A 23,719-nucleotide genomic window follows, 5' to 3' on the forward strand; every position below is an offset into this window, starting at 1 on the left:
TGACATAGCTTGAAATCAGGGAAAATATACCAACCACTATGTATGTCGTTTCCTTCAAATTTATTTAGAAAATCATAATCATTAACTCGTGTGTAAACGAACACAGTCAAACAACTATAATGTATATCAACACCATAAATAACGTATTCTTATATGCATGTTTGTGTAGTCCTTTTATGGAAGATTTTCTAAATTGTTTGCTTCTATACTGCGACGTCATTGTAGAAATAGGATAAAGAATAGAAGTTTGTTTATGAATCAAAATATATACGGCAACGTAATGGTGCTAGTTAGAAAATTTCAGAGCAATTCGATTTAATTCCGCCAGATTATCAAACTTTTTTTCATGCTCTTTCAGTTTAGGCAATATGTTTTTCATTAGGATTGTAGCGCTGGTTTTTGTCAGCTTTTGGGGAATCGCGCCATCAAACGCCTTATCTGACGATACTTTTTCTTACCCCCAATATCTTGTAAAAAATTATGTAGAACGTATAACAGAAGGAAAGTCAGAGGATTTCTACATAGAGATGAAGGAAATACTAGAAGAAAAATTCAAGCTTTACAATGGTAATCCTATGAAAAAATTGGAAAAAGCGTTGGTGACTGAATATGAAGATACGCAATGTACTGATGCAATATATAAGGCTATATTAGACTATTATCTAGGCAGACAATATGCAAGACAAAGTAAGTTTTGATTCCAAATTTGTTTCAACTCTTCTATAAAAATTCACTAGTTTGATGAGTTGGTCTAGTGATTCATGATATAATACGCCCTGTTTTCAAATTACTTCTTCGTGGCTATTCTCGAAGATTTTTGACGAACCTGAAAAGTTTTATAACAACAATACGTTGGAGAAAATATTTACAGTAATTCAAAGCAAAATGTATGAAAATGTTTAGGACGTGAATCCTCATCACAAAAACATCTACGCCTGTATGGGTATGTTCGAAATCTACAAGATACCTCAGCATTTTATTGATTTTAATCATTGACTTTAATTTGAGAATACTTGTTATCAACTTTGTGTATATTTTAATACTCAGTGTCTGATTCGATGGGCCGAAGAGAAAGTGGTTTACTGAAAGGAAACTATCTTTGGACAGGAACTTATTTCGAATGTTTTGGTGCTTCAAATGGAAAAGAAATTACTGGACAAATGTGTCAGGCTATTGTTGCTGGAAAACCGGTATAGACAATTTTTAGCAGTTTCAAAATGTCTCGTCGCAAATAAGTACAAAAAAAGATTGAATAAATTTTTTTGTTATTAATTAAAGTGTTATAACAATTCTCAAAAAAAAGATGATATTGTTTACTGAAAAATTTCAGATATTCAATAATGAAAAGCCACTTTTAGAACGCAACAACCATGGCGGGACTAACAATTGGTATATGCGTGCCGGACAAATGTGCGGGACCAGAACTTACAGGAATAATTCAGTCTACTTTTTTCAATGATACTTCTGGGATCTTTGTGAACGTCCTATGTCCAGAGAGTCAAAAATATGACGCACCTGACATAATTTTTTTGTAAGTTTAAAATATGATATAGGTTTAAATCCGGGAACATTTAGGTAGATTTATATGATATATATATTTATTCAAATCATTCCACTGTACGCTGATATGACTTAAAATTGTTATTTTGCCACATTAATAAAATGGGGTTGTACAGCAAATCAATATACAAAATATATACAATCCAACTTTAGTGTGTATAAGTTATTGTTAGAACAAAACAATGAGAACTAATAGATCCGAGCGCTTGCCCAAAATTAAAAAACATTGAAAAAAAACATCTGTAAAAATTTGTCATCGCGTTGGTAAAACTTGTTGAAACATAGAAATATTAATATTTTCTCTGTTATTTAGTACAATTGTTGGTTTATTGGGCCTGTTGGTAATTACGGGAACTGCGGTTGAATTGCTCACATTCATGAAACTCCGAAAAAAGAGCGAAGAAAATAACGCGAAAGAAATATCTGGTATTAGATTGAATAGGTGTTGTATTTTAGATTTTACTTTATTATTATATGAGCAGTATGTACAATTGTTTTTTTTTCATATATATCAAATATGAGATTCAATAAATTACAATAAAACTTACGTTTCTCAAGTCAAGTTAATATACTCAAACGAAATACAATACTGGAAATTCTGTTTGCAAATCATTTCGACAGTTTCTGGACTAGAATTGAAAGTGTTCCAATTCAATAGCGTACCAATCTATCATCACTCGGAAAAAATGTAATATCCAATCCAAACAAGTACGCAAGCTGAGTTTAAAATTAGTTTCGAAACAATAGGCATTTCCGTGACATACAACTCAATCATCAAATATATAAAAAAAAGGGAAATTGGTTGCTGTAAGTCATATATATACATATATGTTTGTGGTAGAATTTTTACTTAAGAATAATGAACTATACAGCCAAGAATAACAATATATTTTCAAAATTATCCTTGTATTACAGTCTCACAAAAATTAATTTTGTCGTTTTCTATCATCAAAAATACAAAAAATTTGTTGAACACTGAACAGAAAGAAGGAAATTTGGAATGCCTTCATGGTCTGCGTTTCATAAGCATGACTTGGGTGATTCTGGGACATTCAGTTTCATCAACATTCGGATTCACAGGTTAATTCTTGAGTCAAACTGTGTTCACCATTAGTATAAGCTCAATCAACTAAATACATTTCAATTTATTCTGGGTTTGTTTTCTGCTTCAGATAATATTATCGACATTTCCAACTATTACGTCAATCATGGAGCTATTCAAGGTGTTGCCAATGCTTCATTTTCAGTGGACACCTTTTTCTTTTTGAGCGGACTTCTGGTTGCTTATTTGGGATTGCGAGAAATGGATAAAAGGAATGGAAAACTTAATGTACTACTGATGTATTTGACCCGGTATTTGAGGTAAATCATTTCGTGGCACAAGCATTTTATTTATTGTTATTATGTTGTTGTTGTTTTGAAAAATTGCTGTTTTTTTAACTACCGTAGCAATTTCTTCAAAATTTTCAGTGCGCGAAGCTTGTTGTTGTCGCTAGAGGGCTATTACCTTGAATTATTTCCAATATCTCTGGGCTCTATGGGATTCGTTTTTTACTTCGAAGTTTTGTGTGATGACGTCATCGAAAATAGAAATTGCGTGTCGTGGGTTCCGTGATCACATCTCAGTGATCTGGCGGTCAGACTACCAGTACAAAAGATTTAAGACTACTTCGTTCTTGCCTCCGTGTCTGTATATTTGAGCATTGCTCTCTTGTTTTTTTGTATCGTACTACATATTCATTATCAATTGATGCACATCAGGAACATGCGATGTTTACTGTTTGAAATAAGTAACTTAACTCATCACCCATTAGTTGAAGTATTGAGCCAGGAAGGCAAACCGCTGGGTTTTCATATAGGTTTGAATCCGAGAATTGTAATCTGCGATAACAGCAATCTCTCGACAACCACATCTCGTTATTTCTTATGATCTGAAAAAACTACAACAACAACTATGAGTTTGATATTAGTTTTTGAAGTTCAGACAAAATAATTAGCTTTTATAATTGAAATTGATCAAATAGAAATGTCTTTAATTTTTTTCTTATTTGCTTCAATAGACTTACACCGGTTTATGCACTTGCAATACTTTTTTATGTTGGTCTTTACGAAAAAGTTGGTTTCGGATTAATTTATCAGCCCGTGACGCATCTCTTCGCTGTACCTTGTCAAAAATATTGGTGGACGAACTTATTGTACATAAACAATTTGTATCCCCCTCGCATGGAAGAATCGGTGAGAAAATCCAATTTAATTTATTTTTGGATCCGTGATATTCGTATGAATCATTTTGCTGCTGTCATCAACTGTTGTTGTTTTAACTAATGAAGCAATAGACTTCAAATTTTCAGTATCCAAGGTGGTTGTAGTCGTTAAAATGCTATTCATTAATTTCCTTTTTTTTCAATTTCCGAGTTCTATATGGTATTTTTTTACTCCTACGTATATAGACTACCACTTAACCACATTAATCTAACCAGCCTCGTACTGCCCAGCTTCGTTGTTACCGTTAACGATGGGAATTGCTATGGCGTTAGGACTTCATCTTTAATTTTGATTTGAATCTCTTATATAATCAGATAACGAATTCCAGTGTAGCCTAAGTCGCATAGGATATCGGTACTACGGGTAATCGTTGGACTTCATCATGTATATGCCCAGATTATATACGTATATATATATTATATATGTGAGAATATTTCCTATGTTATTTCTATATATATTTATGTTTACCAAATTCCTGTAAATTTGTTTTATTCATGGATTTAAACTATTCATTATGGTTCAAAAAGTTCAGATCATGGGTAGAGTATAAAAAATAACTGAAAATGCTAAGTATTTCATAGTTGTGCATGCAATATTCCCGAATGAATAGAGTACTGATCAAGTTCTTCTGCCACCACAAGAGATGGTTGGCGATGATGAGAACTATCGACAGTTAACTTCATAGCTTTGTTTTTAGTGTTTCGTTGCATCGTGGTATCTGGCAAACGACATGCAGTTTTATTTATTATCTCCTATATTTCTGCTACTCTTCTATCGGTAAGATATTGTTTGAAACTTTAAAAATCATGCTTTCGCTTTGTCCAAACGGCTTTATTCATATCGTTTTTTTTAAATGTTATCCAAGGCATCCTAAAGCGGGATTGAGTGTTGTCTTCGGAACGGTGTTAGGAAGTGCCGCCATTACTGGTGCATTGTCCACATATTACAATGTGAGACCGGACGTGATCGATCTTGCGCTCTTATGCAGGTGAGCCAATAAATTTGATCGTGTGTTATTTGAGACACCCAAAACCCCAAAACATAATTTAATTACACTGGTTTAATAATATTAACTTAGAGAGCCTATGTTGATCCAAAAATGGCCTATGCATTGCAAAAAAGAAGATTGCATTACTTGTATTTTCAACTCAATACTTTGAAATGAAATTAGAAAGTTGCATACGTACCGTCAAGTCATTTTTGTATATTATATATGTGTACTTACTACAATGAGTTAGGGAATGAATCCAGGTAATGCTATGGCAAAATGCTGTAATGAAGACAGTAAAATTGTAAATTTTTTGTAGATATCTTCTTGGGCAGGGAACAGAAACAGATAGCACTCCTCCGCCTACGCTGGTCGAAGATCCGTATTTTTACGATATCTACTTTAAGCCGTGGTGCAGAATTGGGCCTTATGTAATTGGTATGGCCACGGGCTATTTCATTCATACCACAAAGAGAAAGATTCGACTGAACGAAGTGAGCGGTATTTTACTTTTTGGGGAAGTAGAGAGGTATTGAAAAAAATTTAACACAAGATGTCTGTTTTGCACTGTTCTGTCAAAGTTCAAGTTGCCTGATACCCAAAAAGGTTTATGCTCGTTGCAGAAAGACTAGATTACGATTTCATTACCGGAGAAGAATTTTTACTTTGTTTTTGCGTGTATTATTACTTACTCACTTTGAGAACTCACTTTTACTTAGCTGTTTTCTGACAGCGTTATTTCTCGTATCAATCTCCATATTTATACTGATATATCAAATACAAAAATAAACAACGTACCGTCATGATCCACGTTTTTTATATTTTAGCTGAAGGCACTATGGACTGAATCATTTTTCTTTTGTTTGCGGGTTAAACGCCATTATTACGTCGTCCGTTAATACATGCATAACTTTACGTTTCAGGTTTTTGTGACACTAATGTGGGTGACGGTTGCAGCAGTCGATCTCGCTATTATATATGGATTCTGGGGCTCAATCTCACAAAACTATATACCAAGTGTTAATGCCCTATCGTTTTACAATGCAGTTGCAAGACCTGTGTGGGCTCTATGTCTCGCCTGGCTTACTATTGCTTGCGTATCTGGTTATGGGGGTGAGAGAATCGAACTTAATAATGTTTTGAAAAATAACATTATTTTGGTATAATGTCTATTCTTAAAAATCATAGAATTGTAATTTGAAGATTACTGTTATTTTTTTTTAAAAAAGCATACTTTATTCAGCTATCATGCTTTCAAGTTGTGGTTGATATTCTTAAAAGCCGTAAACGAACTCAACGAACATTTAACGTATCTGTAAAGCTTCAACTTTATTGCAACAATCCCTAATGGAATTCACTAAACTTCGTAAAAATCGAGAAAATATTTCGGGAGAATTTTTTTCTTTGCACCGAATCAAACGTTCTCGTAAGACGTAAAGTGTCCTTTTCTTGCATTTTTATCGGAACCTTGCATTCGAAAATCTTCTTTACGATTCTATGAAGCCCCGTTCAAACTGAGACGGCCAAGATTTTTCTCGTTTGCAGTGCGGTGCGTTTCAGTAACTATAGGCATATTAATTGAACAATGTTGGACAAGTCCAAAATGTGAAACTCCGCTTTCTTTTACGAATTTTTGATATAATCTTTGAATTATTTTCAAATATGTTAATTTTTTACAGTCTGTGTAGTACAAAGGTCATGGAAATGTAATATATAGCAGTACCTACTAAGTGACAAAAGTCAAATATTATGATTTCAGGAGAATGAATATGATCGCGACTCACATCTTTACGAGATTTTTTATGAAAAACACCAAACAAGAGTTTTCCGCTATTGCTTTTTTCAGATACCGTGAACGGCTATCTTAGAAGTTGTTTGTAGGAATGGTTTTTTTGATATCCAATTAAGTAGAATACTATTCAAAATTCGTATTATGGACTGTTCATCTTCATTTCAATTTTATCAAATATAACTACGATCGATTATTTTTAGGTCCTATAAACGGATTTCTCAGCTGGAAGGTTTTCATTCCTTTGAGTAGACTCACTTATTGTGCATATCTCATTCATCCAATAGTTGTCATGTATCTATATTTGTCACGGGAATACGAGTTGCATTTCTCTGTCAATATAGTAATATACTATTTCTGTGGTAAGACAAAATAAACGCCTGGAATTTTTTGTTAGAATAGAACCGCAGTCTCATTTTTGAGATTTTAATCGCAAGTTTGGGGAAATGTTTCCCAATGATGTTCTCTATATATTTATTAGGATTACTGGTCGTTATCGATTATTATCAAAGTACAATGACATCTTAATATTGATTCTACATCAATTAACATTAGTAGTCTTTCTATCACCAATTATGAAAAACTCTCAACTTTCAATATAGATTGAAGCTGAACTAAAAAATAATATGGTACAATTCAGCCTATTTTCAGCTTTAAACAGCAATATTATACCCACTTTTCAATTAGTCGACGATAGTTATAGTAAATTAATTTATTAGAACAAATTTACTATTTAAATTTAAAAAAATTATTAATTTCAGCTTTGCTTCTAATTTCCTACGCACTATCTTTTGTGTTTTCAATGGCTCTGGAAATACCTGTGACAGGTATTGTTAAAACGTTACTTACACATTATAAATCTGGCAAGGGACATTCGGGAAATTCAAGGAAATCATCATCGCGTGAGAATGATATACATAAAGAGTATACTGGATCGGCAAAGAATGAAAAACATGGGGTTGAGAACGGAATCATACATGCAAATAGTGTCGATATTGACTGTGATAAACTTTGAAATGAATAAAGAATTGAATCAATCTACATAAATAATTATACAAATAAGTATTTCTCTATGAAATATATTGTTGTTGTTTTTTTGGTTGTTTTAATTCAATCAACTCTTATAAGTGAAAATTGGGCTTTGTTTTAAATCCATGTATATGTCATTTAGAAATACAAAAATAGAATTCAAAATATTCATGTTTATCGTAAACAAATTTGCATTTAAACTGAAATGCCAGGGGTTTAATAGCACGCCTTATTCTTATTACTGTGTTTTCAATTCCATCCATCTTAAGTATGTTGAATAAAATAAATAAAAGGAAGCTAACAATTGAATAACTCCACTAGTATTCCACTGCATGATGCAGAAAACTACGTTGATCAAAAGTTTCGGAACTGCTTCTATCCAGAGAAATTGTAAGTGGAATATTCGTTTCATCCACCTTCCAAAATCTTCTTCTTCGACGCGGGAATCGATCAAACAGATTAAAGATATGTCATTTGCAACAGAAGATGCGATAAAAAATCCAAGACCAGTCCAGAATATAGCTTTTTCTTCAGCACGCCAGTAAGTCAGCAGCAAAAAACAGTCGACTACAATATTTATAACCGTTGTAGAAAATTTTGAAAATTCAGTCAGTGATCTTAACACATTCATTTTGAACAATGTTGATAAAAATATGTGCGTATGAATATTGAAGACTATCTTCCTTCTGGTTTACCTCGCGGAAATGTAAACATGCGTCATGACCAACGAATCACACAATTACAAAAATGAAAATATACAGTTACTTTACTTATTTTGCAATTGTGAATAAGATTTCGGAATATATGTGATGTAAGAAAGCTTCTTTATTACGTCAGAAATAATCGAAATAGAATGTTCCGATTCAAATATTTTCAAATCTGATTCTATTTGGTAGGTATATCATCATATTATATCCAGCTTTCTTTCAATTTTGAATGCCCATACTATAAATTGTGATTATATAATATTAATGAACTGAAGAATGAATAAAGATGGCAGAAAGAGAGTGGGCCTGAAACAAAAAACTTCATCATATGGAGCTTAACTCAGATAAATACATTTATCTCTTATTACATATATTTTCGTTCACAAACAATATCGGACGTATAGTGTTCGTTTTTATTTCTTTAATTAAATTTAAAGTTCATGCAAATGATGAACGCTATTTAAATTGGCGCTCCCGAAGTATGTGAACCAAGATGGCGGACACCGGAACGTAGTATGTGTACCAGGTTGGGGCTAGGCCATAATTTTCTTCCAATTTTCCGTATTTTAGTTCTATTACGAGTTCGGGGACCATTTGTACCATGATTTTAAAAGAGCAATGCAACGGTGTTGTTATTAATTTTTCTGAAATTGCTTCGAAATGATTTTGATTTGAATCGCTTCTATTCGAAATTTACATCCCTTAATTTTTGCACCACTGAGAGAAACCACGTCCTATGCATTGTATACAGACTAGTCGTTGAGTTCCAATATGGAATAGGATTTATACTCTGAGCACCTGGGAGATTCTTTTGATTTTGAATATACTTTAAATGTTATAGTATATCTCTTAAGTTTAATTTCAATTAAGCCCAGACGTCTTCACTTAATTAAAACGGGCAGGTTATTAATTATATTTCTAATAAAAGTGGCCACTGAGACAGGGTAATCTATGTTTTGGAACACGCGATTATGTTAAAATACGACTATTTATAACATGAATTATTTCAATCGTATTCCAGATACAATTTGGGTATTTCTCAAGTAGCCCAAATTCAATTTTGTATTCGAAGATAAAATTATAAAATTTTATATAACGTTGATTCATGCCAGAAAAATTTCTAATTTGCAAATCTAGAAAAATATATGGAGGGTCCTTGAAGTTTGGATATGGATGAGAAAATCAATTATTCCTTCCTATTTGCCCTCTTTGTTCAGATGGTCAGTTAAATCGATTCAAAACCCATGATAAAGATAAGAATAAAGTCGACATTTAAAGCTACGATAAAACGGCTACTTTTCATAACGCGTTGCCATTCTCCATTATTCAGTTAATTTTAACCCTGTATGGCGCAATCATTCCACGATCATGTGATGTTGTCGCATGACTGGTGCTTGAAAAAGCGATTTATATCGAGATCAATAGCTTATACTTCAGCGACAATAAGGAATAGTTTGAAAATAGCTTGAAAAGTTCAAAAAATCAAGGCTAGTTTTAACAAATTGGGAGTATTCCTTATGATTGTGTAACAGCAATCGCGTGATAAGACGTGAACAAGGATAAGATTCTGAGCCGATATAGTAATTTAGTGCATACAATAAAAAATAATCAAGTATTATATTAGGTATATGCTGATATGCGAAGATTGTTCGAGCACATACTTCTGTACTTTCTGAAAACCTAGTAGATGGTTTTGTATTGCTGGTAGTTTGGTTGTTCTATGAAATGCATCACATCTCTCAACATAGGCGAGCTGCGGGTGTATGATGCCGTCATTGCTGCCATTTGAACTATCGCTGCGTGCATAGAAATACTGTATATGGAACGTGAAAAAAGCACAGGTTTATATTTTGCGGATTGTCATGATTCCAAAAGTCATGCATGTATGTGCGTAAAATGTTTTGACAATTTTCTATTTCAAAGATTTCAAATTATTGTAATGTTTCAACGGAATTGAAAGGTTCCTGAAAATGCACTTCCCGCATTCCAGGCCCGTGTCATAAACGAAATACGATATAAATTCATGGAATTTGAAAAGATGTTTGCCTGTCACATCTTCATATAATCATGAAGGCCGTTGTACAATAAAACGTTGATAAATAAATAAGTTGAAATCAAGTTTTAATGGAAATATAACATTAAGACGTATTACCACATTTTATGATCCCACTACATCGTGGTTTAAATCAACGCATTTATATTAAATGAATCATGTGAACTAATGCTTATTGTGAGTGAAAATAACTCGCTATGACATTATGTAATCGCATGGCGGAAATGATAAGCAGGCTAAATTTCCAGCGTTACGCAACGTTTTGTTTGTGAATGTTTGGCTTGCTAGCACTGCAGGGTTCAAACTAAAGTCTATATTAAACCTATCGCGCCATTCGTCATGATACTGTTTTACGGAACATCACTTTTTTCGATATGTCCAAACCGACGGTGAAACAATTGTACATAGGATATATTCAAAATTAAAATTTGTTTTCAAAGAAAATTTTTAAATAATCGGTTTATCTGTCAAAACTGCAACTTGAAACAGTTAACTTGCGTCAAATAAGGAAATGATTCAGTTTTGTCAAGTCAAACGTCAAATGCAATTTTTTGGTCATTTGGATTTTCAGCATTGATCGAAACCAATTTATCCAGTGGCTACTAACAGATCTATTCGTTTTTAAAAGTGCAAGGCAAATCAGTATGAATCATCCCCTGAGTCATGATTTAAATCACGCTTTTCTATCCTGTTAGCTAAGCTGGTTACTATATTTACCCTTCAATGTACTTGATGGTGTTGTTCATTGAAAAACGAAATTGGCAAATTACTTACAGCTGCCCAATGTATGATGGAGTCGTAGATAATGCATAATGAATATCAGATTCAACGTCAAGTCGGATTCGTGCTTTAGCTTTTCATTGTTTACCCTTTAAACAAAAAAGGTTGAAAATGCTGCTCTGAGCTAATAGTTAAATTGAGAGATGACTTAATTTATTTGAAATTGCCTTAATTAATAAAGAGTCTTTGAAAAAGTGCCGATTCCTGACCATAATTGCCTGTTCGAGTTATCTTTTCTTTATATAATTAATTACTTTATTGGTAAACAAACAGGTTTCATAAAATAATTCAATCTGGATTCTTTTCGGAATGAATCGACCAGGCGTTTTTATATTGTTCACGTTGATCGCGTTGGCAACTACCCCGGTCCGCAGTCATTTACGTTATGATACTCCAGTTAACGTTGTTGGAGCTCTGAAAGATCGTCTAGAATGGGGGCAACAGCACTCTTATGCCTTGGAAGAATTTTCAAAATTTAAGATGAATTTTATGGGGAAGAAACACCTTGCATCTTTGTTGGGAGACAAAGAAAATACAACTATATGCGCCGAAGATTTATTGCAATTAATTGGGGATACAATTCACTTAAAGGGATATGCTTTCAAAAGTAAGAAATTTTTTGTCAAACTTCAAATGTATATAAATAATTGAACGAGTGCGCACCCGTCGTATTCCACAGTAAAAGCAGTTTTATAGGTGTTTTTTTGGTCGAGTTCATCAGTTTCAACGAAAAACAACGATGATTCATGTGCTAGAATTAACTATTTAGTGTTGTTACCTTTGAATAACGGCACATTCATTATTTACTTTGCAGTGTTGGATTCATGGGGAAAGTTAGACAGCGGGATTGCGACTGGTAATTTAATGTGGCTTGGAAGATATTATGAATGTTTGGCACAATCCACAGATAAATTCAATGGAAAATACTGTGGGATGACTGTCGGTAAAGCAGATTCTGTAAGATTAATTATTTTTTGGATTTAATTTCATTTTGATCATCGTTTTATTTCTCACGCAATTGAACATCTACGTGATTTTATTTATTCATTATCAAAAAGTCATCGGAAATATGTGTAGGAACAAACGCTACTGGAGTCAACCAAGGTTAAATACAGTAGATTATACCGGCCCTACAAAGAAACATAGAAGAGCTCTATCTCTGGGTGACTGCCATTCCAGAGACTTCGCCTCTGCTTCAAAGCTTCAAATAAATAATAATTCGAATACGGGACGGGTTTGATAAAGTATTTTCAGTTTGGGTTCATATTCTCCTTCCACCAAGTCGCTCGCCAGGCAGACTCTCTTTATATGTTACGGAAAATCAATAAATAGACAAATTTGGAACACACCCGGGTGTAAACTATATTATGTAATTGCTGGGAAATTTATGTTTTTTTTACCACAATTTCCAACAAAAGACTTTTTAATTTACAGGCATCTTTTGGAATGGGATCAAGAACATCTCTTCTATTTGGAACATGCCTCCCTGATAGTTGTTCTACAAAAGATTTTAACGATCTTTTTGCACCGTTGGGGAAAGTAATCAAGCAACCAGTCAGTGCCTATTGTCCAGTACAGCGGACAAAATACAAAGCTACAGACATTATAGCAATGTACGAGTTTATTTTCTATTATGTAATTGCTTTGAATCTGATGTTGGGCATGATGCCCACTATGCGCTACAAATGATTCTTCCTGTTCATTACCTTACTAAAGTGAGCCGCTTTTACTTCATATACCTATTGATATATAGGATTTGACAGTCAAATTTTAAGACAATATTGTTCGGATTTATGATCTTGAATCAGCGTAAAATCTTCAATTATAATGTAAAAATATTTTGTTTAGATTTATCAGTTGTTTCCTTGGATCACTGGTCATTTTAGCCTCAATATATGACTTTTATTTAACTGTGAGACCAGTTCAAGGATATGATCAATTGCTGTTCGACAACCAAGAAGTACATGAGATCGAAAATAGCAATCCATCGGGTAAGTGTAAAAAACAGAAAACTTTCTGTCGTGAATAATGCAAGTAGAATCAAGGGAAAGGCGTAATACATAACTAGCAACAAAACATTGCAATTATGAAAATTTATATGTATCATAAATTAAAAAAAGCCATTTTGTTGATTCATGTGTCAGGATAATATTATATCATGCGCTCCATATTTCCATTTGATATCGATGTAATTGCTTAGGCTTTTGTAATACGAGTAGATATATTATTTGCCAACTTTAAATGTAGTTTTCAAACTATATTCGCAAACATTCACATTGAAGTCCTAAAGAATGGTACAATGAAAACAGTATTCCTATATGAAAGCAGTAAAATGGTACGAATAATCAGTATTCCACGCAACTCAGTCGTTTGTCAAGCCTCAGGGCTTCGGTATAGATTTGTGTATAGTCAGCGCAAAGACCTATATATAAACGTTTAATTTCATTATAGTTTATGAAAAGATAGGACGTTGTTCACTGAAGGTCGAGCCTAGCAGCGCTTTGAATGGCAAACAATGAAATGTTTGCCCGTTTGTGAAAATATTTTCTTTGTTTAACTCAGGGTCCCCTACACGTACTTGTCCGCGACCTTGATGATGCTAAGTGATTAATTGGAATCACATCACATTAATTAGGCCTAATAGATGACTTTCTGATTTATGTTTGACAAGATTTAACTCCAAGCATTTTATAATCTACATTGTACGTTTAATTTTTCAGTGCTAAAGCAACTCATCTTGTCATTTTCAATTATCAAAAATACCAAGGCGTTGCTCGATACAAGTCAAAAAGATGGAAATATTAATGTTCTACATGGAATAAGATTCTTGAGTATGACGTGGGTTATACTCGGGCACACATTTCTCTTTAGTCCATCTTATATTGGTAAGAATGCATATTTGGGAATGTTTATGCATAAATATTGTGAGATCGTTGCTTTACATGTCAGTAAATGCTAGGTTTTGGAGAATTAATGCGTATATCCAGATTGCGACTTTCTGTAACTATTTCCGTTCTATGAAAATCCGCCTGAGGACAGAAATGGAATACTTGGCCAGAGACAGTTTTACAACGCACGTGCTTTCCAGGCAGAAAATGATTTTTTGTTACGAGTTTGTTGTAATTGTATTTGTATTAATTGACCAATCCACACCTGCACATGGCATATACGCTGCGTTCCAAGTTAAAATGTGGTTGAACGGATAAATGATGGTAATAAAAGCAAAAAAATTGTCTCAGTAGTCTGCAAACATACTTATGTAATTCATTTGTTGCTCATAATTGCGAATTGCAAGAGATTATTTATTCAGAGTTAGTCAATCATGTGATCTTAAGTACATATCGCTCTATGCACGGTGTACATGTATGATGTAAATAGAGTGAAGGTCGACTAGATTTATTCACTCGAATAAATAACCTATTTTGGGTTTAAACAAGTTCTCGCGTTCGATAATAATATATAGAAATTCGTTCAGCATAAGATTCTATGGAGAAAGAAAAAAAAAGGTGTCTAACACTACCAAATGCATGATGAATCTTTACATAATTTGAATCCTTTGTACAAAGCCCCCACCACCGCTAACAACTAAGTTCCCGAACGCCGAGTGATGTCACAACTGTATATAGGTGTACTTCAAATATAGTTTGAATAAACAGTCCTTCAAAATAATTCTCTACAAAACACGTACAAAATCCTACCTAGTGTTTCCAGCTCTGCTAAATTTAATCTCATTTTCTGTGCATTTTATTTAGACAATCCAGTGGATTACGCTCAATACTACATCACGAAAGGCAGTTTTCAAGCGGTTGGAAATGCTTTCTTTTCTGTTGATTCCTTCTTCTTCCTCAGTGGATTACTCGCAACGTATCTCGGAATGAGGGAAATGCGGAAACGGAATGGTCGACTCAGTGTCTTATTACCATATTTATATAGATATTTAAGGTAAATTTGAAATCGATATATAGCGATAAACTCACAAACTATCGTTTAAAATTTCCATCATCAGAGTAGGAAACTAGGCGCTCCAGAAGTGTGTGTACTAATACGCAGGTAACTAATTTTGTTCGCCTACTTTACATCAAGTTGGGTAAAGGCACTGAAACCTATGGGCAGGGTGTATATTCACTTGGCTTATACAGAAAGTCCCCGAACTCGTAATAGAACTAAAACAGGAAAAATCGGAATGAAAGTATGGCCTAACCCTAACCTGGTATACATACACTTCGGTAGTACCGAAAACTCAACGAATTGTAATTTACAGTGATCATTTACGCTGGTTCTCGGACTATATTGTGAATTAAATCATTTGGTTGTACTTACTGAATGCTTTTAATCCAGATTAGTACAAATTATACTACATATTAAACAGCCGCATCAATATACGTATTTATGATGTTTCTTTCAAAAAAACACGCCAAAAGGAAATGGTGGCCATATATCCCCATTACAATGATGTGACTAATCATGATTTTTGCTTTGTTCCAATAGATTGACTCCAGCTTATGGCTTTTGTATACTCATTACTACAAGCTTGTATTCAAAGATGGGACAGGGACCGCTGTGGCCAATTGTTACTGAAAGTTTTCGGAAGCCATGCGAAAATCATTGGTGGACAAATTTCTTATATATCAACAACATGTACCCAATCAATATGGGTGATTCGGTAATTATACATCGTTTAGGGCTTAGGCAATATACATTGTTACTAGTATTCTCAATCATAAGGTAATTCCGAATTTACTCATTACAAGTTACGCGGTATAGGGTAATATAAACTACTTTTATGTATCCATCTCTTTGACCACGTTTTGAATGATATGCGAAGTCGTCAGACGGCTAAAACTTATTTTGGCGTTGACAATTTACTTCGTTAAAATAAAGCAAAAAATTGTTATATTCACACTGGGATTTAGGGTTTTCTTGTTAGATTTCAGTGATATATTCATAACCGAGGTGTGTGAATCTAAAAGTTTTTAATGTTTGCATGAATTGTACGAATTAAAAAAGTTGGATAGAGATGAGAGAGAATAAAATTCTATATCAAATACGCTTACCCTTGTTAAAACAGCTATCAATAAAATTCAACGTCGATCATAATTTCGATTTGTCCTGATTTTATTAAACCTTTCCAAACTTTTTTCAGTGTTTCGGCTGGGGATGGTACTTGGCAAATGACACTCAATTCTTCTTATTATCACCATTCATACTCTGGATCTTGTTCAAGTACACTAGTTTGGTTTAATATTTGATTTCTCACCACAAGTTTCTTTTTGTTAAATGAAAGCTATATCATACACTCGACTCACCCGATGACTCGTTGCAGTCGTCAACTGTTTCCGGGTATGAAGATTGATGGTATTTTCTGTTGATTCTGGCAATCGAATATGAACATTAAAAAAATTTAATTGTTATGTACATTTAATTCACCCGTTTATCACGGCAAGCAATGACTCGTTTTGCCCGTTTGGTCTGTATATGCAGTATACTTCTTGTTTGTTGAAAATTGAGTGCAAATATCCGTGAACATTTTGATAAGATATGAGTTATGCTTGCAATTACGCATGTTGGAGTGTGTCGCGGAAATAAAAATTCTAAACGTTTTAAATCAGTCAAACTCGTGGGTTCTCGAGGGCCGCATTGCATTTTGGGAATTGTGCAAAAGGCCGCAAACAGTTTTTGATATATTTTGATAATGTATATACTCAAAGCATATTTTTGGATGGGCGTAGTTTGTGACATATATTGTGACAAATTTGTGATGCAATTAAACAGCCGAATAAAGTTTTGTTATTTTCATAAATTTCAAATGCCATTTACATATCAATTTTTGCATTTCACTATTATTGCAATTGACTGTAATCATAAATTTTATGTACAACTATCCAAAACATATTTGAACAAAGTTTTGAAATAAAGAAAGAATAATACCTACCCTGAAAATGACTTAATCTAAATATATATACCTAAAATTTACAAAAATACTACAGAATAAACTCAATGTTTTTTCATTACATATGTCCTGACGTTTACCATCTCTTTTGTGCTACCAGCTTACTAATATCAGGCTGAAATGATTTTACAGTATCAACTCTAATTAACGAGGTCACATGATCATCGGTTAATCTGGGTCGTTGAGAATGTTCGATTAATTTCAGTAATGCAGAAATATTACTTTTATTATTCCTTCGGACCAGACATTTCCCGCCACATTTCCTACCATTACGTGGCATAGGACCGCTTGGGTTATAATTGATTTTGATAGTTATAGTAACTAGGTAGTTGTATAATCATAATAATATGCAAACACATAAAAAAAATTTGTTCGAAGTTGATCTTTAAATTTGTCATATTGACTGCTGAGATTATTCTGATAATGTTTACTCATATTGTATTCCTTCATTGTACTGATGGAAATGTGACAAATTAAATAATGTGCTTTGGAATTTTGAGAAATGCAGAAATATTGCAACTCTTATTTTTTCTTCAAAAATGCCACCTTCTTCATGTACTTTACGTTTCATTCAATTCCTGAAGTGTTTTTTGTCTATATTAAAGTACGGCTTTGTACTTAGATCTCCAATTATTGGGATGAGTATACTTGGACTTGGTACCGTGGCAAGTATGTCAATCACTGGTGGAATATCCAGTCATTATGAACTACAACCTCAATCTCTCGGTGTGGCAGTTTTATGCCAGTAAGCATTTGAATATATACTTGATTTTGAACGTATTTTATTTATATTGTGACACTACTTGCCGTATTATCAATACGTATATATATATACAGTATCAATAAATTAGAGCTTTTTTATCAGAGTGTACCTATTTTCGGCATTTTTCTGTTTACCATAAATAGTTATTTGATAATGCTACGGAATGAAACAAAATCTTAAATTCAATATCTTCAACTTAATAAAGCTGGTGTAGTGGAATTACCACCATCCACTACTAAAAAAATAAGTTCACGTTTTTAAATTGGATTACAAAAGTTAACTAATTTATTACAAACCTTCGTCCACAAAGTAGATATTGAGTTTTGCGTTAAAAAAAGACCCATGATTTAAAAGTTGCATGTTGATAACAGAGTAAAATAATACAAGGTATTTCTTCATGCCCCAACTTGACTTGTCTGTTTACTTTTAATTTTCAGTTCGATTTTTTCTACAACAAATCCAAATAACTCGAGTTTATCGATGTTTTCTGCGCACAATTCATATAACGATGAGATTACAACTGCCGCTCCCACTGGGCCACCAGTTCCTAGTAAAGCTGATATGTTTTGGTCAGACATTTACGAAAAACCGTGGTGCAGAATCGGAGTCTACTTCATTGGAATGGTAACCGGATATATCCTGTACACTAAAAAGTTGAAAATTCACATGAATAAGGTAATACTTTTGAGGATTAATTTCGACATTGCGAGTAACAGTTTATTGTGCGTTTTAATTTTATTTTTGAGTTTTCGTATAGAATAAACCCAGTCTCTAAATTTCTTAGTTCTTTAAAATAAGATTGTAAGATTCCTATAAGCGCCGGAGAATAACGGACGCCCAACTATTATCATACAAAACACAATGACTGAGCAAACACGCTGCCCCATGCAAAACATGTAATTAAAAATGCTGTTCGCCACTGATAAAGCTGCTACAATTTTTTCTTCCCTAATTTAGGACTATTCAAAACAAAATGCTACATGATTGGTAGGCCTAAACTTGCACAGTTTTCGAAATTGAGTATGCCATGCTTAAAATATGGTTTAACATTCACTCACTGCATTTGTATATTTTCAGAGGTTCCATTACATTTGAACCCACGTACATTTGAACCCATGACAATTGCACCTGTATGCTATTGCACCTATGGAATTTTTTTTCGTTTCACGGATAGTTAAACCCATACTAACCCTAACCCATGGGTTTTAGCACCCGCATATAGATTGAACCCGTGGATATACGCATGGGTTCAAATGTACATGGGTTCAAATGTACGGTCATCATTTTCAGATATTCGTTCTTGTGATGTGGATGGCGATAACGGCTATCGCATTAGCAGATGTCTATGGACAAACTGGAAATGTGATTGAAGGCCGATTAATGCCAGTAGGTGTCGCTGCATTTTACAACGCAATATCAAGACCTCTATGGGGATTGTGCCTTGCTTGGCTAGTCATTGCTTGCTCAAGTGGATACGGAGGTGAGCTTGGCGTTTCTTCTCATATTAAATATATTTCTCGGATAAAAAATTAAGAATGAACGCATACCTGCCTCTTGGAATAATAAAATAAATCAACTACAGACCAGAATCGAATTTTTTAATCAGGCAAACATGCAAATAAACAGAATAACTATTATTTACGGGGGCGGGCAATGGATTACATGTATGACAATTCGAATTTGATTTCTAAATTATGTTTATTAGTAATCATGTACTTTACATTAACGCATGAATTTCAAATAAAGCATTGCAGTTGAACAAAATCTGCAAGGATTTTGGATTATAGGTACTGACTTGATAGGCCATAGATTTTCCTATCATTCTACATCGCAAACGAGATTTATATTTCACGATATCCTATCTCTTATGCATAATATATATTTATGTTTTCTTTTTATATACTTAGGTCCTATCAACAGTTTTCTGAGCTGGAAATTATTCATTCCACTGAGTCGTCTTACATACTGTGCCTATCTTGTTCATCCACTAGTTATTGAATGGTTGTATGGAACAGTGGAAGTGACGTGGCATTTTAGCATTCCAGATACGGCGGCCAAATTTATAGGTAACAATGTACTAATTTAGACTAATCTATTAAATGATCTTCATGGGGGATTACCTGCATGTTTTATGTGTTTTGTAATTTCTATTACAATTTTAATCATCAATATCTTGTCAGCAACCCCATATAAGTCAATTATTTTCCTTTATATCATCCTAGACCGAATAACAAAGCTATTTCGGATAGGTCTTCGTTTTGTTTGTTACAAGTAGTTCTCTTGACGCATCTCTGGTCCCGTGACGTTGCCTCTACCGAGACCAGATCAAATCCAAATGTTTTCCAAATGCTCCAAATGTTTCAATTCGCCATGGCCTATGACACTGTAAAATAGGGGATGGGCATGAGATTAATCATCGACCAACTCCGAGGTTTGTCAATATAGTTGGACTTACGCTGTATCCAGCGGTGGGATTTGAAATTATAAGAACAGATTCTCTTTTATATCGAATTCACTAACAACAGGTTCTCTCATTACGGAAAATGCATGTATCTTAGTACGTATACTCTGCATTAACATGACATGAATCTAATACATAACGCCATATATAACACAAGGCGTCCTCTGTGTACACGTAAGCATTTACCGCGTCGTCTAACGTTTGAAACAGAAACCAAGAATGGTGTTGCCGACTATCGCAGCATTCCATTCCTAGAGCAGTTTCGCGTGAAACTCTACGAACTCCTTGGACCCCACCACTGGTCACTGTCTATAACCCCAAAACACCATTCATCTATTTTCGGTAAAACTGTGGATTATTTTGTACTACATAACAATAATACACTATTATTTTATAGCTATTACGTCTCTGGCGTATGCAATCGCCTACGTTGTATCCGTGTTGATCGAAATGCCCATGGTGGGAATCATCAAAGCAATACTTCGTGGTGGTAATCAACAACCCAAAGTTCCTAATCATACTACAGCATTAATTAATGAAGCAACAGAAAATCATTCTAAAGCTTGATTCTGTATTTACTTTGTTTAGTATTACATTTGTGTTTGCTTGCTGTTTATGTTATCTCGCACTGAACACTATTATTATGTTAATATTATACTATGTTTTCCAACAACATTTTAGGTATTAGAACCATTAGTTACAAATATCATTTTACGAAACTCATACTTGATGGCACGTAACAAGTGCCGACTTTGTTCAATAGTCCAGTGCAATAAGAAAATTGTATTTGAGGCGATATTTTGCATACCTATTAAAGCTTTTTATTGCTGGTTGTAATGATTGTTCTTTTTTACTTTTATTTCTTTGACGAGTAAAGTATTTTCACTTATTACTGATGCAATTTTGATGATCTTTATACTCTTAATCACAAAGCTGTAAAATGATGCAAAGCAAATACAATGGCAAAATAAAATGGTTTTGAACTGATGTGTAGTCAATGGGACATAAATAGGATAAACTATCCTTTTCCTTTCAAAACTTACTAACGTTTATGCTGGGACCTCGTGTGTCACTAAAATAATTAGTGACGGCAATATTTAACAGGATTTTGCCTGCGGGGGCGAAGATCTTCAATCCCCAGCGTCATCAAAAATATATCGTATTACCAGAACATCCAAATTTTATTGGTAATTTTGCTGAATTGTAACTTGATTTTTATAAACATTATAAGATGCGATACAGAAGCGTATTTCGTTACTCAATTGCTATCTGCTCAGAATAAAATTTCACGTACAACTAAACTCAGATCATTGAGAACAGCGACACAACTTGACAATGCAACCCAAACAGAGACGATAATTCAAACACCCACAAGCTAACACGACTGAGCAACAACTGCTGAGCAAGACGGATTGGTGAGATGCGACGCAACAATTGAGAGCTGTCGAGATCTCCTCATCAATTGTGTAATCAAATTACGGCACAAAGTGCATGGTCTAAATTTTAGTATCCTAGTGATTGTCAATTTGTTCACAAAACCAATAATTAAAAAGAAAATACTCAAATAAGAGCAAAAAGTGTTGTTTTGGGAACCTGGCGGCTGTAAAATGAAAATTACTCAAATGAGATTTGAAGAATTTCGTTTTTTTTTTAGAAATTTAGGTCATTATAGAAAATAACCAAAAATGCAGGATCTATGTTAACAATAATGCTCGACAGAACTATCAATGAGCCTCTCAACCGAGTGTGATGGATAATCGCTACCATTTCAAAAATTACTTTTAGACGTACGTTAAAACCGTAAGCGTGAAAGTTTTATATTAGCCAAATTCTTGATCATATATTTGCGATAATAATAATAATAATAATAATAATTCAATGACAAGTTAATGTCTAAATCCCATTAACAACAAACACGTATTAAAACAAAATGATTTGTCAAAATGACTGCGGCATGATATCAGAACTACTATTTCCGCCCAATAACTATGCTGTCATAATAGGTGGACTTTTCAAATGTTGTTACTTTGAAAGTTTGCTGATAGGGCTGGAAGTATAAACGTGATTTACTGTTCAAATAAAAACTCAAAATGACAAACTTTATAAATAATACAAAGAGAGCGATGCTGAAATATATTGACACGGGGAACAAAGCCAAGCAGCAGTCTACCTTAACTTTTACAGTACAGGTACTGTCAAAAAACTTCCGACTTCCGCGTAGCACGAGAGAGGTCGAAGAACCGCTACGAATGATTTGTATTAATTTACATGCCGTCATCACCCAAAATTTCTAAGTGAATTTTCAAAACGAATCACAAAACGTTGTTTTAAAATAAATAAAATTAATAGCTTTCTAGCGAGAAATACAATCTTCAACCACTGAAAATTTCAAAGCAATTGATCCAGTAGTTAATGAGCATAGCTCCATTACACGTCCAAAAAGAACTCACTTATAATTAAGGATCAACAAAGAAGTACCAAGAATCACAAAATACAAATAATTAAATAAATGCAGCGTTTTATGTCGTTCATAAAAATCCGGTTTGCCCGTGGGAAAGGCTTGAGTTTGAATTAAGCAAACGAGCATTTTTTCAAAAGTATTTGTGTCATCCTCGTCATGTATTACAATCTTTATTGAATACCATACTTACTCAACTGAGTCTGTTTGAAACCTTGGTTTGTGCCGTAAACTGCAAAAATATTTCGATATAAATTAACGACTCAGTGGTTAACTTTTGGTGGAACAGATCAACATTTTTATACTTCACAAGAAAAACAGTAAGATGTAAGTTGTACAATAAGTTGCAATTGCTATTGAAGGCAAGAATTTTTTTAGGATAGACATGGTCAATCCATCAAATTGGTCACATGGTCAATCCATCAAATTGGTCACGGCGTTTGAGGTGGTGGGACTTGATAAACAATTGATTGACGCAAACGCCAAAAATTATCAGAGGTAATGATGAAAATAGTTGACCAATGTTATTATTTAGCATAATGATTCGATTCATAGCTTTCCTATGTGATTAAGTGAAATTGAATGGTGAACGATGAATCAAATGGTCGTACAGGAAATGCAAAACGCGTACGTTGCTTGGTTGGTTTGTTCGAAATGTAATAAACGGTTGAACATGGTTATTTGGTGAGAGTACATGCAATTTAAAAACGTAGCGATGAACAAGATTAGTATAGCATGCGATAGATGAACCCTCATGAAAAAGCAGTCATAAATTATGACGAATGAGAGGAGAAAATTTGTTTGTAAGGTTATTGGAAATACTGTTCTAACTCTTTTCGATGTGGGTACGGATTGTCTCAACTTAGGAACTTATTGGAATGCTGGTACGGTATCAATATTTTGGGCATCTTTAACT

The 23,719-nt window shown here is 33.7% G+C and overlaps 2 protein-coding genes across 2 annotated transcripts; both read left to right on the forward strand.

Annotated features, from left to right (window-relative positions):
• Positions 1-340: 340 nt before the first annotated feature.
• Positions 341-7,617, forward strand: LOC120346158 (nose resistant to fluoxetine protein 6-like). Its single transcript, XM_039415825.2, has 13 exons — positions 341-687; positions 1,048-1,190; positions 1,359-1,531; positions 1,874-1,986; positions 2,476-2,640; positions 2,733-2,922; positions 3,621-3,795; positions 4,523-4,602; positions 4,691-4,813; positions 5,133-5,307; positions 5,737-5,926; positions 6,806-6,964; positions 7,364-7,617. The coding sequence occupies exons 1-13, from the start codon at positions 369-371 to the stop codon at positions 7,615-7,617; spliced, it is 2,259 nt and encodes a 752-aa protein (XP_039271759.2). The 5' UTR covers positions 341-368.
• A 3,808-nt stretch (positions 7,618-11,425) lies between these two features.
• LOC120346653 (nose resistant to fluoxetine protein 6-like) lies at positions 11,426-21,332 on the forward strand. The gene is made up of 13 exons (XM_039416437.2): positions 11,426-11,778; positions 11,986-12,128; positions 12,606-12,784; positions 13,020-13,162; positions 13,892-14,056; positions 14,924-15,113; positions 15,660-15,834; positions 16,315-16,394; positions 17,744-17,866; positions 18,322-18,559; positions 19,175-19,364; positions 19,792-19,950; positions 20,743-21,332. Exons 1-13 carry the CDS (start codon positions 11,481-11,483, stop codon positions 20,910-20,912), a joined length of 2,253 nt encoding a protein of 750 aa, XP_039272371.2. The 5' UTR covers positions 11,426-11,480; the 3' UTR covers positions 20,913-21,332.
• Positions 21,333-23,719: the final 2,387 nt, after the last annotated feature.

The sequence above is a fragment of the Styela clava genome, chromosome 8 (assembly GCF_964204865.1).
Source record: "Styela clava chromosome 8, kaStyClav1.hap1.2, whole genome shotgun sequence".
Classification (NCBI taxonomy): domain Eukaryota; kingdom Metazoa; phylum Chordata; class Ascidiacea; order Stolidobranchia; family Styelidae; genus Styela; species Styela clava.